Raw genomic sequence first — 16906 nt, forward strand, 5'->3', positions numbered from 1 at the left:
GTCTTTAGCCCAGGCGAGACGCTTCTGACGCTGTCTGTTGTTCAAGAGTGGCTTGATACAAGGAATGTGACAGCTGAAACCCATGTCTTGCATACATCTGTGCGTAGTGGTTCTTGAAGCACTGACTCCAGCTGCAGTCCACTCTTTGTGAATCTCCCCCACATTTTTGAATGGGTTTTGTTTCACAATCCTCTCCAGGGTGCGGTTATCCCTATTGCTTGTACACTTTTTTCTACCACATCTTTTCCTTCCCTTCACCTCTCTATTAATGTGCTTGGACACAGAGCTCTGTGAACAGCCAGCCTCTTTTGCAATGAACTTTTGTGTCTTGCCCTCCTTGTGCAAGGTGTCAATGGTCGTCTTTTGGGCAACTGTCAAGTCAGCAGTCTTCCCCATGATTGTGTAGCCTACAGAACTAGACTGAGAGACCATTTAAAGGCCTTTGCAGGTGTTTTGAGTTAATTAGCTGATTAGAGTGTGGCACCAGGTGTCTTCAATAATGAACCTTTTCACAATATTCTAATTTTCTGAGATACAGAATTTGGGATTTTCCTTAGTTGTCAGTTATAATCATCAAATATATCAGTCTGTGTATAATGAATGAATATAATATAATATACAAATTTCACTTTTTGAATGGAATTAGTGAAATAAATCAACTTTTTGATGATATTCTAATTATATGACCAGCACCTGTATATCAAGCACCAGGATCCATCATTTCAGTTAACAGAATAAAAACAACATAACACATTTGAACAAATGCACATTACATGCACATACATTTTTTCATTTAGATGCACCTGAAGCATACTACACACAAGCGATTCATAAGGAGACTGTAAAACAGAAGATTTAATAACATGAAGTCCCAAATTTGAGAAGAAAAGAGAAACACAGTCTAATAAAATGCATGCATTAATACACAAAAATATCAATGATCATACAAACACACACTACCTTTCTTTTCCCACAATTTTCCTTACTAGATATGTATCTACTGGATATAAATGTATATATCTATCAATACACAGTGCAAAGCCAAAATAACATTTTATCAAACAAAGACATTAAAATATAGCCGCCAGCAGCTATCGTCTTATAATTCATATTTTGATGACATTGTTAGTTACTGTTATTTTAGGTGGGAAACACTTTCAGAGCACTTCATTAACATTTATATTCTTAAAATACTGGATATGATCTTTACAGGCACTATAAATTCAAATATAATACAATACAAGCTTTTTTTTTTTTAGGAAAAAAAGCCATATATATATATATGTATCATTCAGGAAATAATTGTATTTATAATTTTAAGTTTGAGTATATGAAATGGAAATCAGAATATATGGAATGGAATAAAAGTCTGAATATATGGAAAGAAATTTGCAATAAATGGAATGAAAGTGCAAATTTGACAGTACTTAATAATGTATAGCTAGTTATATCAGAGCAACCTTCTGAATTGCATTTTTTGTAAAAACTGCATTCCCATTAAAATTTCTAATACTTTGCTGAACTAGAAAAAAATAGGCAACAGCTGGTCATATTTCAAACAACACAAACAGCTTGGAGTTTACATCCTGTCATCACTGACATTTCACAGAGTAATCCCGATAAATTGCCATAAAATTACCAGAACTACTTTATGGGTAAATACACAAATGTGCTGTTCAACACATGCAATGACATTTCATCTTTTTACTGGTAATTCACACATCAGTTCCAAAATAACAGGTAAACTCTGTTATGTATAACAGATATTTTCATATATTCAGACTTTCATTCTATATAATGAAACTTCATATTATAAATACAATCATTTCCTGAATGCATGCCATAATATGTGTGTGAGTGTGCGTGTGCGTATATATATATATATATATATATATATATATATATATATATATATATATATATATATATATATATATATATAAATCAAAGTGGTGTCAGCAGAGATAAATTCATTGCAGCAAAATGATCAGACTATACTCTGAATTTAATTTCAGAGGACAAAAGTCAATAAACTCATACAATTTAGGAGAAATTATCAAAGTTAATCTGACAAATTAAATTAAATGGATGGAGTCAAATATGTTGTAATAAGACCATGATGAAAATATTTGTGTAGAAGACAAATGCTCCTCTAAAGCTCTGGATGTTACTGCTGTGATCTGACCTGAGCGTACAGAGATTGATCCTGAATGATCTTTGATTTGATCCTTCTAGTGTTCAGAGGTTTCTGAGTAAAACTAATGGCTGCATAATTCATGGTGTCTTCATTCTAAAATCAAGAGAGAAAAGACTCCAATTATGAGATGAAAATGACACATGATACCTGAGAAAAAAAAACATTATCTAATAATAAATGGATGACAAATTGAAACACAAAAATTGATACAAATATATATATGGAAAAAAAATGTAGACTTACTTGACTCTCTTGAGGTGTGGACACTTTGGAAAATAAAAAAATTTTGTTATTATAAATTTTATTTTTTTATTTTAAGTTTTAGACATTTTTTCCATTACCATAATAATTGAATCTTATTCAGAAAGTCTTACCTTTGTTCTGAGTCCTGCATAGTTTTATTCCCAGAAAAACAACAAGAGCCAAAAATATGATATTTAAAATTACAAGAGCAAAAAGAATTGGAGTCACATCACCACTCTCTGAAACAAAATAATTTATTTTCTTAGAAAACCTTTTTTAAATAAGTTTGGTATAATTTAATATATGAATCAAATGCTTTTCCAAAGAAGAAAGATCAAGCCAAACATTTCAACATTTCAAGCCACACATTTGTACCTTACCTCTAAAATTTAGTTGAGTTCCTTTTCCAAACAGTATCTCTCCACATGCGGCCACAGCGCAGTAGTAAATCCCAGTGTCAGAGTGACTGATGTTGCTCTTGAGGAGATTGTAGACGCAGCTCTGCGTTTGAGACTCACTGCTCTTATTACACTGACCATTTCTCTCTCCTTTGGTGTAAAGGACTCCTTGAGAGTCTTCCGTGCTTTGTCTGAACCAGTAGACGCTGTGTTCTCCTGCACAACTCTCAGTGAAGATGCTGCACTGCAAATTCACAGAATCTCCTGGATGAAGCGTGTCTATCAAAGACTGCTGAAGAGTTGTGTGTCCATCTTGAAAAGTGACATAAAAGGGACAGAAATAGTAAGAACAAAGAATCAGATGCCAAAAATCAAACAAAGCAAAAATATCAAGCAGTAAAACTTACCTTTAAAAATTAATCTAGTTCCTGCACCCATTCCAATGCTGTAATATGATGCGACTACACAGTAATATGTTGCTGAGTCTGCAGGCTTTGTCTTTAAAATGGTCAGATTAAAATGACCATCTCCTTTGATAACATTAAAACGATTCATTTTCTCAAAGTCCTTATTCCAACTAGGCTGTTGATTTAAATATAAAGAAACAATTTGTAAAGATTTTCCATCAGCCGTCTGTTTAAACCATGCTTTTGTTGATTGCAGAAGCTTTGAAAAGGAGCAAGTAAGATTCACATCCTCTCCAGCTCGAACTACTTTTACATCTTCCTGAACAACGTCCACATTAGAGGTCACATTAGCGGAGCAAGCTGCAAAATAAAGCAGACAATAGTAACCTTTAAATTAAAAGTGTTATTAAATAGGTGACATATTTAATGTTTAAAAAGAAATGTAGGTATATTTACATATTGTTGAGGAAAGCAAAAGAATGAAGTAATATCTCATGATCAGATCGTCTTTCAAAATTATCCTCAGGCTTTGAAATCCCCTGAAAAAGCAAACGAATGAGCATGCTATCACAAGCGCTAGAGAATAAGGGTAGATCACTAGACTGTGTCTTTACCATGTGTCCATCGGTCTCTGCTTCAGTCAACTGAGGCACATGTGCACTTTTACCTTTACTTTTCTGCTTTCACACCCCGGCCACATCAAAATGGCTAAAAAAATATCCAACCAAACCATCTTTCCATTGCTCTTACTTATTTAGAAGGGTATTATAAATACTACTGTTTAGTATTGGCCTATCTTAAAACTATCTGGTTAATATGTTGTTTTATTGCTAATGCATGATGTGGTTTTACACAGAAAAAAAAAAAAAAAAAAAAAGCAGGAAATATGATTTCAAAGAAGCACCTTTAAAGGGCCTCACATGAAAGTTCATGTTCTTACCAGTGATAAACACCAAAAATGTTTTTGAATCAAGGAGTTTATTTTTCTTTTCTCAAAGAAATGCAGGTACTGCCAGTGCATCAGATGGAGAGATTGAAAAGTTCATCAAAAGACGGCTGCAGCTTGCTTCGGACCGAAATAGGGGAACCAAAGAGCAAGCCCAAAAGCAAACTAATTCTACCTAATGTACAGTCCCCTCCAAAAGTATTGGAACAGTGAGGACTATTCCTTTATTTTTTCTGTAGACTGAAAACATTTGGGTTTGACATCAAACAATTTATATGAGACAAAAGATCAACATTTCAGCTTTTATTTCCAGGTATTTACATCTGGATCTGATACACAACTTAGAAGATATAACCTTTTGTTTGAACCCACCCATTTCTCATGTGACCAAAAGTATTGGAACAGATTACTTAAAATAGATTAAAGTGAATAAGACTTAATATTTAGTTGAAAATCCTTTGCTTGCAATAACTGCATCAAGCCTATGACCCATTGACATCACCAAACTTTTGCATTCTTCTTTTGTAATGCTTTTCCAGGCTTCCACTGCAGCCTCTTTCAGTTGTTGTTTGTTTTGGGGGGTTACTCCCTTCAGTCTCTTTTTTAGCAGGTAAAATGTATGCTCTATAGGGTTTAAGTCTGGAGATTGACTTGGCCAGTCTAAAACCTTCCACTTTTTGCCCCTGATGAACTCCTTTGTTGCTTTGGCACTGTGTTTTGGGTCATTATCTTGCTGCATGATGAAGGATCTCCCAATCAGTTTGGTTGCATTTTTCTGTATGATGTTTCTGTTTCAAAGAAGCACCTTTAAATGTGTTACATCATCAATGAAGATCAATAAAGCCCAAGGCCGTGTTTCACAGATCACATGATCCTTTTTTTCTCCAAACTTTAGCCTTTCCATCACTTTGGTAGAGGTTCATGTCTCATCAGTCCATAAAACTTTGCCCCAGAATGTTTGAGGCTTGTCTCTGTAGTTTTTGGCAAATTCCAGCCTGGCCTTCTTATTCTTCTTGCTAATGAGAGGTTTGCATCTTCTGGTGTAGCCTCTGTACTTTTGTTCATGAAGTCTTTGCAGACAGTAGACTTGAACCTTCACTCCTGCCCTCTTGAGGTTGTTGCTGAGTCACTAACAGTTTTTTAGGGTCTTTTTTACAGCTCTCAAATGTTTCTGTCGTCAAAGCTGATGTTTTTCTTGTCTACCCATTCAGGTCTGTTACTTAGTACACCAGTGGTTTCTTTCTTCTCAGGACATTCCATGGTTGTACTTGCATGGTCATGTTTGTGATGCTCTGAGATTTTCCATCTTCTCTCAGCTTCACAATTGAAAAGTTCATGCACAGGCAAAACCCAAAAGATGGCATTTAGTGCTATTTATTGTTTGCTTGCAACAAAACACACCTTCGGACCGAAATGGGTGGGTTAGTTATATCTTCTAAGGGAACCAGATGTAAAAGAAATAAAAGCAGGCCCATATAAAAGTCAAACCCATGTTTTCAGTCTACAGAAAAATAAAGGAATTCTACTGTTCCAATACTTTTAGGGGATGTATGTTCCAAATGTTAACAGAGTTACCATTCATTTTTCTCAGTCTGAGATTTCTGTGATCTATCTGACTAACCATACGTGTCATTGTCTGTTCCCCTTTTTATTCTCTTTCTGGCATTCTGTCCCTCTTTTAGAGTACGCTTACTTGAGGAGGCTCCTAAAGTTTTCTTGTTTGTTTTTTCATTACACTTTTTTTTTTTAATGTTTCAAATATATTTCAAATAAATTGTCATATAACTCATATTTTCGTTGTCATATTAACTTGGGGAAAAGGAGCATATATTGATGTTATGGGGTATCATGGAGTAATTCATTGGGTTGTAGGTGGGGATGACATGAAAAAAACAGGGTGTAAGAGCCAAACAAAATTTTTTTTTTTTTATTCCTTAATCTTTGTAAAGTTGACATATTTAGTTGACATGCATAAGTACATGTAGGCTTAACAATAACATTGTAAAATATTTATGTTTAATCAATTATACTTTAAGTTCATAACATTTAACTATAAAATACTGTAATGAAATTTTGTGTAAAAACAAATTATTTAAAGGATTTTTTTTAAATCATCCACTAAATTATCATCTGTTTTTATAAAATAAATCTGTAAAACACATTAAATTGTTGTACTGAAAATATTTTTTATTAATATAACATTTTTTTAAAACACACACATTTTAGTAGGTTTTACAAATTTTTTTTTTTTTTTAATTCTGTTAAGTGCAAGTATATTATTTAAATTATCAAATAAGACTCAGATCAGTACTGGCCGAGTGTACAATTTTTGCTGGCGTGATTGTGGCCCATTGCTGGCTCAGTTTTAGTACCCAGACTCGAACCAGTACCAGCTAAGTGTTGTATTTTTTGCTGGCGTGATTGTGGCCCATTGCCAGCAATGTTGGCTCAGTTTCAGTACCCAGACTCGGACCAGTTTCATGTAAGTGTAGTATTTTTGCTGGCATGATTGTGGCCTAGTGTCGGCTCAGTTTCAGTACCCAGACTTGGACCAATACCGGCTAAGTGTTCAATTCTTGCCTACGTGATTGTGGCCCAATGGCGTCAGTTTTGGCAGCTGAATTCTGGGGTGTCATTCATCCCACGTCCATCCCAAGGCTGGCAACCGCAACCAGGCCAAGTTATTTCTTCTGGCCTGCCGGATCCGGTCCATTATCGGGCGGAATCATTTTGGCTACCTGGGAATGCTTAAAAAACAATTCTAAATGCAACTGGAAGCCAGTATAAGGACCTGAGGACTGGTGTGATATGTTCATATTTTCTGGCTCTGCTCAGAATCCAGGCAGAAGGGATCTTTATGAGCTGCAGCTATCTTACAATCTTTCTAAGAAGACCAGTGAAGAATCTTTGCAAACTATTGTAATTCAAACTTTCAGAGAAAAATGTTTTTAAACAAAGACTGAAAGTATTGTTGGAAGCTTAGTGATAGCACAGAGCTAAGAACCCAAGAGGCGACACTTTGATACTTTTTGGGTAACAGCCACTAGATGGCGCTCCGGTAGCGCGGCCGCCATAGAGTGCCCCAGGGATGACGCGTTTTTGTAGGCCAACCTGGAAGTTAGTGGCGAACGGGTTCCCTAGGTTGAAAGCCTATGCATTTTTCCCATAGACTTTTGGAAAATCGTAGAAAATAAGCTCTGTGTTTAACAAAGGGTTATGACACTTACACGTTTTGTCTATCAAGATAATCTTTACAAGTTAACACAACATTTATAGATTTTGAAGCCTAAATATAGTCGTCAGATATAAAAGGCTAACAGTAGGCTACAAACGGACTACAGCCAAAATCCCTTTAAGACAAGTCATTTCACTCGGCGGCCATCTTTGAAACGCCTCTCGGGCATCCTGGGCATCATGCAGCTCCTATCTCTTTGAATGGGGAAACATCAAATTCTCCAAAACTGTTCAACAACCTTACGATTAAATTTCATATTTGAAATCACCAATCAAATCAAACAACAACTGTCTCATAATTTGTTTTCCAAATGCTCGAATCATGACAAAAAAAACCCCGGTATTTTTCAGGCTGGATCAAGCTAATGCGCATGCGCAGACGTAAATGCGCGTCTCCTTTGCCTCATTTCGGAGGCGCGCGTCTGACTGTTTCTATAGAAACCGGTGCTTTTAACGGCCGCTGCAGTGACGCGATGACTTATGCAGGGACTTATTCCGCCATATTACGCGTTACACTTTTTCCCATTCAAAACAATACGAGTGACACGTCTTGTGTTATTCTACAGTCTTTGCTACAGCACACCATGGTCGCGAATCAACGTCGTCACCACCAAGCTTCCTCAAACTGTATTTAAAAAACAACTTTCTTTAAAAACACGCTCGCTGATTATGATCTGCGCTGTGTATGAATACTTATCCACTTTTTCATGAGAAATGCTGTCCAAATGTCCCGTTTTTAATGATGACGTCTAAAGGAAGTAGTCCCTTTTAGCAATTTGTTAGCAACCGCCGATTTTAAGACAAAGTAAAAGTTTAAAAAATCACAAGTGGGTTATAACTGGTGTGTTTTATGTCATAGATCAAAACGTGAAAGTATTTAGAGGCTTTGTTAACCACAGACCTTATTTCAGGCGATTTAGCAAAAACACATTCAAAAAACCCATAGACTTGATGGCGCTGGAACCGGATGTCCTAAAATGCTAACTCGCTTCCGGGTTTTGCCTACAAAAATGCGTCATCCCTGAGGCACTCTATTATGGGCTGAAAATACTAACTGGACCATAGAATCTTTCACATCTTATGCACCCAAAATCGGTGAATTTCACTGCCAAATCAGAAGCGCAATAGAACAGTTATTTAAATTAAGTCACCAGTAAATTGTATGGCTCCTACAGTAAATGTTGTATTGTCTTATGTATGTTTTATGTTATCAGTTGTGGAATCCAACCATTCAACCATCTGAGGTAATGGAGTTAGCCTACTTTATTGAGTATTTTCATTATGCAACTTTACACATTATTAATAGTAAATTAATAATTAATAAATTTAAGATCATTATGTTTGCAGCGAACAATATATTTTAGATCTAGTGGAGTAATAATAATAGTATCTAGGTCTGAAATGAAATAGGCTATATTGTACGTTTTAATGGATCATGCTACAAACATAATGATTTTATAATACATGATGCATTGCTGTGTCCGTAATCGCATAATTAATTTATTGTCCAACATTCCCAATTTTTCTGATGCATGTCCTTAATTTAATTTCATATGTTGGTAATAATTCATTGTTTATAAGCCTTTTAAAGAATTTTAACCCAAACTGACTGGGTTTCTAGAGAGCAAAAAGGTTTTGTGAAAAAAGTGGAAGACTTAAACACAAAGTGTGTAAAATAAACAGTTAAAAGGATTTGATGATCATTAGTTATAGTATTTTATTCTGTGTTGTCATCATTCAGGTTGGATTTCAGCTTTAATGTATGTTTTTTTTAAACAAAGCAGCTGATATTGCCATAGAAACTAGTGGACTGCCGACTTGCTTTCACCCCAAAATGGCAGAAACACAGGGCTATTTACTAGAAGGAATATACTAGATGGGTCAAGAAATTTCAGCACAGAGGAAGTATACATTATACACGCACCAGGATCCATCATTTGAGTTAACAGAATAAAAGCAAAGCAATGCAATGTAACAAAAAACAAACCACCAACAAATGCACATGCACATAAGCAGGCTATTAATTTAACAGATGCAAATGAAGCATACACACAAGTGATTCATAAGGAAACTGTAAAATGGAACATTTCATAACACAAAATTACAAAGTTGCTCAAAAAGAACACAGTCTAACATACATGCATTAATTTACAAAGAATAGACTTTTCTACTTTTACAATTATCCTTATCCTTACTATGCCTAACAAATTCATAGCTATCAATTCACAGTACAAATTAAGCCAAAGTAACACTTTAAAATATAAATACATTAAAATATGGCCACCGACAGCTATCAGCATGCAGTCCGTATTGTGATGACATTGTTAGCTATACTGTTATTTGAGGTTATTTCAGACCATTCATTTTAACACTTACTTCATATAAAGGACATGATCCTTAAAGGCATTATAGATTCAAGATCAAGTTAAAGTTATTTTATTTAATTTTTAAAGCACATTAATAACAACAACAAGGCTAACCAAAGTGCTGCACAGTTAAAGGGCAAATATCATTTTCAAAACAGACAACAAAACATAAAAAACAAACAAAAAAAAAACAAAGAAAACCAATAAACTAATTAAACAGTAAAAATGACCAAAATTATTCAACTAAATTAAATGTATTTACCTCAAATTGTTATAAGATCATAATGAAAATATTTGTGTAGAAGGTAAATGCTCCTCTAAAGCTCTGGATGTTACTGCTGTGATCTGACCTGAGCGTACAGAGATTGATCCTGAATGATCTTTGATTTGGTTCTTCTAGAGTTCAGAGGTTTCTGAGCAAAACTAATGGCTGCATAAGTCATGGTGTCTTCATTCTAAAATCAAGAGAGAAAAGACTCCAATTATGAGAGGAAAATTACACATGATGTGGCATAATATACACAAAAATTTTAAGAACCCTGAAAAAAATCTATTATTTAATATTAAATTGATAAAACAGATACATTGATAAAGATTTGAAAAAGATCTCAAATGGAAGCTAATTGTGTACTTACTTGACTCTCTTGAGGCGTGGACACTTTGGGAAATTAAGAAGCAAGTCTTGTCATTATAAATGGCAGTTTTGTGTTATTTAAAATTTTATATTTTTTCCATTACCATAATACATTAATCTTTTCCAGAAAGTCTTACCTTTATTTTGACCCCTGCATAGTTTTATTCCCAGACAAACAACAAGAGCCAAAAATATGATGTTTAAAATTCCAAGAGCAATAGTTAGATTCTCATCACCACTCACTGAAACAAAATTAATTTTATTTTCTTAGAAAACATTTTTTAGATTTAAGATTTAAGTTTCGTATCATGTACTCTAGTATAGGAATCAAATGCTTTTCCACAAAAGAAAGATCAAGCCAAACATTTCAACATTTCAAGCCACACATTTGTATCTTACCTCTATAATTTAGTCGAGTTCCTTTTCCAAACAGTATCTCTCCACATGCGGCCACAGCGCAGTAGTAAATCCCAGTGTCAGAGTGGCTGATGTTGCTCTTGAGGAGATTGTAGACGCAGCTCTGCGTTTGAGACTCACTGTTCTTATTACACTGACCATTTCTCTCTCCTTTGGTGTAAAGGACTCCTTGAGAGTCTCCTGAGCTTTGTCTGAACCAGTAGACGCTGTGTTCTCCTGCACAACTCTCAGTGAAGATGCTGCACTGCAAATTCACAGAATCCCCCGGATGAACTGAATCTATCAAAGACTGCTGAATAGTTGTTTGCGGTACGGCTGCATCTTGACAAAGGGACATAAAAGGGACACTTGATAGAAAAAGCAAGGCCAAAAATCATCCAACAAAAATCCAAAGCAAAAAATAACAAGCAAGGAAACATACCTCTGACAATTAATCTAGTTCCTGCACCCATTCCAATTTTCCAATATGCTGCGACTACACAGTAATATGTTGCTGAGTCTGAAGGGTTTGTTTTTAAAATGGTCAGATTAAAATGATAATTTCCTCTGATAACATTAAAACGATTCATTTTCGTAAAGTTCTTATTCCAGGTGGTTTGTTCAAGATATAAATACACAATTTGTAAGGATTTTCCTTCAGCCGTCTGTTTAAACCACACTGTTGAGTCCAGAAGCTCTGAAAAGTTGCAAGTAAGATTCACATCTTCTCCAGCTTGAACTATTTTTATATCATCCTGAACAACGTCCACATCAGTAAAGCAGACTGCAAAATGAAGCACACATTAGATAACTTTAGAGTTTAATGTGTTACATAGTATTAAATAGGTGGGTTGTATAATGTTTAAAAAGCATAAACATTTAGGTATATTTACATATTGTTGAGGAAAGCAAAAGAATGAAGTAATATCTCATGATCAGTCGAATTCCAAAATTATCCTCAGGCTTTCAATTCCCCTGAAAAAGTGAACAAATGAGCACACTATCACACAAGATAAAGAAGGGTAGATCACTTGACTGTGTCTTTACCATGTGCTCCTTCGGTCTTTGCTTTAGATAACTGAGGAACATGTGCACTTTCACCTTTACTTTTCTGCTTTCACACCCCTGGCCACATCAAGATGGCTAAAAATATGTCTAACCCAACCATCTTTCCATTGCTCCAAAAAACTTTTTATATATTATAAATACTACTGCTTAGTTACCCAGTTTTTAGCAGTTAAAGTTGGCCTCACTCAAAACTATGAGTTTCATATGTTGTTTTATTGCCACAAAAAAAAATTGTGATATGGTTTGACACAGAAAAAAGCAGGAAATAAGATGTTTCAAAGAAGCATGTAACCAGAAGACAAACCTTTAAAACACCTCATATAAAAGTTCATGTTTTTAGTAGGCCTACCGATGAGCACCCACAATATTTAAAATGAAAATGAAATTCATTTATTTAAAATGTAAAAATTTAATTTGATTAAAATAATGTTTTGAATCAAGGGGTTGGCAGGTCATGATCAAGATGAACTATATTGGATTGATGAATACATGCACACACCTGGTTCATATTTGCACACTCTTAGAAAAATTCATAAAAATAGGGCGCGATGTACTGTGTTAATGAATTTTCAGTATTGATTTTTCACAGATGTTTTAGCTGTATTCTGAATTACGCATTAGATTGTATTGTGTTTTAAGGTTAAAAGAAAATATCTGTAAACTTCTTTTAAACTTAAATGTCCTAACTGTGTCGCCTACCCACTTAATGTGAATTACAGAGATATTTCACTTATTCTGAATAAGTCACTTATTTTGACTTATTCCAAGAACTTTTATAAAAAGTGGGGCTCTTTTGAGTATATGGAAATAGATACCACCCTGCTCAACTGAAAATAATATTTTTATTCTATTTTCCCCCAGTGGGTGACCGCACATATTATTGAGTGTTTAATTTTCTCTTACTAGCTGGCACAAGAGCAGAATGTGTGTTTTTTTAGTTTTTGTTTTGTGTGTGTGTGTTTTTTTTTTTTTTTTGGGGATAACTAATTGTGAGCTCAGTAACTCTAATACTGCCACAGGCAAGCACCCGTGTGTTCTGGAGTAGTAGGCCTTTCTTTGGCCTCCTTTAGAGTATGGTGATGTACAGAGTTGGGTATAACGCGTTACTGTAGTCTAATTACTTTTCCTGATAACGCAGTAATGTAACGCATTACATTTTAAATTTATGTAATTTGATTACAGTTACTGATGTCAATAAAATTACGTTACTTGCGTTCCAAGAAAAAAAAAAATAGGTAAAGTGCATTTCTAAAGAAATCATGTTTGGCGCGGATGCTTATTATCAATCACCGAAGAACATGTGGAGGAGGATACCCGCTCCCAAGACGAGCGCGGTCCAACCTCCTAAACAAGCTAGATTGGATTTTTAGGCGATTTGTTCAGGATCGGGAGAGAAGGTAACTTCTGAACAATACTGTTTTCAAATGTTATTATAAATGTTTTCAGCATTTTTTTCCTGTCTTTAATGCAGTTACATACAAACATGAACACAGTTGAGCTACTAAACACATACATGCTACACACAGCAAGGAATGTTTAAGCTGTGTCTGAAACCGCTCACTCGTTCACTGATTTACTAATCCCTATATATTGTATGTCATCTAAGTGCACTATATCTGCAAAGAGTGAACGAAATGAAGTGAGTAAATTCGGAGGCTGATGTAGACTATGGGTGTGTCTCAATCAGTTCCCTAGCTCCCGAGCTCGTGAATCAGTATCGTGTACACGAATTCGGGCACTGATAAGGACAGTAAAAGATGCTGGTTCACTACACATTGGGACACTTATGACTCTATTTCCGGCAACGTGACAACGTCCTCATTGTACAACATCACTACTGGTATTTATGATCAACAACAGAGCTGATATTTTCTGACATTACTTGTAATGTTATTTAAAGTACATTATGATTAATTATTTGCTTGTTAAATATAAGTGCAACATTTCAGCCGTGAAGAAATTATAAATGTTAGCTAGATTATGTTCATTACCTGTCTAGCAATGTATGTTTATGCTGAAATATAATAAAATAACGGTTTGTATTTTTAAAAACATCTATCGCGTATCGTTATGTGTAGTGAGTTGGCTCACGTGATTCAAGTTTCGCGCTTCAGAACTTCCGTTAAGGGAGCATAGTGAGCATCGATGCTCCCTGGTTTTCACGGTGCATTGTGGGACTTTTCAGGGAGCGAACGTTTCAGTGCCCTGGAAGGATTCTGCGATTGAGACAGCCCTTAAAATGGCCGACTCCCTGGTCAGTGCCCTGACTACTGAACTAGGGAGCTGATTGAGACATAGGGTATAACTGTGCGTCGGAGAGCTGAAGCAGTCACAGAAACGGCCCAACACGTGATAAAACTAGGCCTACTTTTATCGTACATGTTATTTTATAAAATAATATTAATAATAATCTTAATGACTTTATTTTGTAATCATACATACCATACCTGCCAGCTTTGTAGTTTAATCGATTGAATGGTTTGTCATGCTTAATGTGTTCATAATCATTAAATATTATTAAAAAACTGCAAACAAAAATAAACATTAACAAGTGTATATATTTCATATATTTATTAGTTTATTTTTCATATATTTATAAGTTATTTTTATTATGTTAGAATCTCACGCTCACAGATTAACGTGGTCGTTGAGCGCCCTCAGGTGACTGTTGATTGCATTTGAATGAATAAGCTACCTATAGATGATTAACAAATATTTTTAAGTCAAGTTGCTGTTTTCATCCTTCTGTAATATTTTTCAGTCAATATTAAATTACAGAAAGAACTATGAGTTTCAGTTTGTTGCGTATTTTTGTAGGTTTCAAAGTAATTTGAATGTAAAGTAATTAGTAATCTGATTACTTTTTACATGCAGTAATCAGTAATGAAATCAAATTACAATTTTAATGTAGTAATTTGTAATTTGTAGTGGATTACTTTTTTTGAGTAACTTACCCAACACTGGTGATGTAGTTTGTACTCCCCTTGCTGTAAGGGTAAAAAGTATTTTTACTGAGTATATTGCCTGTTGGAATGTATAAGCTCAGGCTGAGTTTAATAAAGCTAAACTCACTACATATTTTTATTTTCATATATGGCTCCCTTAGAGCTTGAACACTGCCACCAGCTGATGCTCGTGTTGTTTGAAGTAGAAGGCCCCGTTTGGGCCTCCTTCAGAGCACAATAGCTTGTTGTATTACAAGGCTTTTTTGGTAGCTGTTTCAGTTAGAGTTTTCTTGAAATGTTGTGACTTTTTCTCAATTAGGGTCATGAAAATGCATGCAAAGTTTTAACACGCTGATGTGTTGTGAAATGTGCATACAGAAATTGTATACGTTCGTACTGTTTGTGGGTCAATTTGATCCATATAGACAGACATTCAAAAGCAACTGTACAGATCCAAAATACAAAACTCTGTGTTGTACTGTATGTCACAGCCCTTCAACTCTAGTCCTGAAGTGCCAGTGTCTTGCTAGAGTTTAACAACTTTTTATTTTCAAATTGTGAAAATATATAGTTGTTTTATCTGTTAGTTGTCTGTCCCACTTTTTGAGCATAGATATGAAAATTAATTTTCCAACTTAAATTGTTAAAAATCTTGAATACTTCAAAGCACAGACTTAAGTATGGCATCTTTTTAACACTTCACAGATTATTGTAGAAGTAAAAAAAAGTTGTAAAAGTAATGTTTAAAAAAGTTGCAAAAGAAGTTTATGAAAATTTAACAAAATATTTTTTTAATATAAAATATTTTACAAAACATGTTCAACCCTAAAACTGATTTTTGGGGAATTTTATTGATCACATGTGCATTGGTCTGGACTATCATTGCCATTCATGCCGTTAAAAAATAGCGTTTCACAGTGAATACAGTAGGATATCCTGAGGGCAACAGGATACAGTGCGCCTTACTTACTTCACAGCCAACTTATATACACATTAGAACTGACATTTCAAATACTTTGTGAACTTTAAAGTTACCAACAAAAAAAGTAACACTTAAACTAGAATCCATTGTAAGCGGTTGAGAAATTAGAAAACCCCAAAAAAGCTAAATCAGTTTAACAAATTAATGCAAAACACCTCTCACACCGTTTAGTCTATTACATACATAAATTGAATACATAGGCCACGTTCACACAGTCATTTTAGTATACTAAAAATCAGTTAATATACTAAAAATTCTTCTTAATTACTAATTAAGATCATCTTAAGAACGTCTAAGTGTACTCAACTGTGCTATTTTGAGACAATGTGCTTTTAATATACTATCTCTGTATTTAAAAAATATATTTAGATACCACTTGTAGTACACTATGGGTTCAAATGTACTATAAGTAGTATCTAAATACATATTTTTAATACAGAGATAGTATATTAAAAGCACATTTTAGTTCATATTTCATGGTGTCTCAAAATTTCATGGTGTCTCAAAATACACTTTAGTAGAACTTATTCGGGTTTACAGTGCACAACCCTGAACCGCTGCTGAATGGCCGGGATCCCTGTCTCGACTCCTTGGCATAAACCCATAGTTGCCGGCCATCTTATATACGCTTATGTTGGTGTAGAAGTGGCTTGACATGCAGATCTCACTCGCCAATATTCATTGGCCGATTTTCTTACTACTCAGAGGTAATTGGGGCACCCAATTGAGACCCCAATACATCAGTATTGACATGACATCTCTGTTCCCTCTGGAGAAAACATCAGTTTTCTCCAGTGTCCTGATTTTTTGTTACCTCTGAGTTTTTACAAGACTGACTCGTTCTATTCATGTACACAGGTTTAAAAACAAACAAACAAACAAAAAAATGCTAGTAGCATAAAGTCAATAAAAATGTACCAAATATGCAATCAACAGAGAACACATAAATAGTATTGTGTTTAATGTCAGTTTGTGTTTTTGTTAAATGTGTACAAATATTTTTTAAATATAATTGCATATTTGCTAAATTAAGTTTCTGTGTGGATAACTGTTACATTGTCACTGACACTGAATGTGCATTAAGTATTAA

The 16906-nt window shown here is 34.6% G+C and overlaps 1 protein-coding gene across 2 annotated transcripts; it reads right to left on the bottom strand.

Moving 5' to 3' along the window:
- Positions 1 to 1928: 1928 nt before the first annotated feature.
- Positions 1929 to 13193, bottom strand: LOC125247262. Of its 2 annotated transcripts, none has more exons than XM_048158535.1 (6): positions 11715 to 11769; positions 11264 to 11605; positions 10825 to 11163; positions 10563 to 10667; positions 2441 to 2463; positions 1929 to 2290 (listed from the first exon to the last, which is right to left on the bottom strand). In XM_048158535.1, exons 1-6 carry the CDS (start codon positions 11752 to 11754, stop codon positions 2168 to 2170), a joined length of 972 nt encoding a protein of 323 aa, XP_048014492.1. In that variant the 5' UTR covers positions 11755 to 11769; the 3' UTR covers positions 1929 to 2167. The 2 variants fall into 2 exon arrangements, with proteins under 2 accessions (XP_048014492.1, XP_048014496.1); XM_048158539.1 differs by lacking the exons at positions 1929 to 2290; positions 2441 to 2463 and adding exons at positions 9161 to 10246; positions 10427 to 10449 and having other exon boundaries at positions 11715 to 13193.
- Positions 13194 to 16906: the final 3713 nt, after the last annotated feature.

This window comes from Megalobrama amblycephala, linkage group LG1 (assembly GCF_018812025.1).
Source record: "Megalobrama amblycephala isolate DHTTF-2021 linkage group LG1, ASM1881202v1, whole genome shotgun sequence".
Lineage (NCBI taxonomy): Eukaryota > Metazoa > Chordata > Actinopteri > Cypriniformes > Xenocyprididae > Megalobrama > Megalobrama amblycephala.

What these genes read in the sequence shown, in the direction of transcription:
- LOC125247262 (XM_048158535.1), bottom strand. Translation starts at nt 11,754, where the DNA reads ATGAGATATTACTTCATTCTTTTGCTTTCCTCAACAATAT. An exon ending in AACTCGACTAAATTATAGAG is followed by an intron (nt 10,668 to 10,824) that starts GTAAGATACAAA and finishes ATTTTGTTTCAG; the next exon opens with TGAGTGGTGATGAGAATCTA. An exon ending in ATGCAGGGGTCAAAATAAAG is followed by an intron (nt 2,464 to 10,562) that starts GTAAGACTTTCT and finishes TATTTTCCAAAG; the next exon opens with TGTCCACACCTCAAGAGAGT.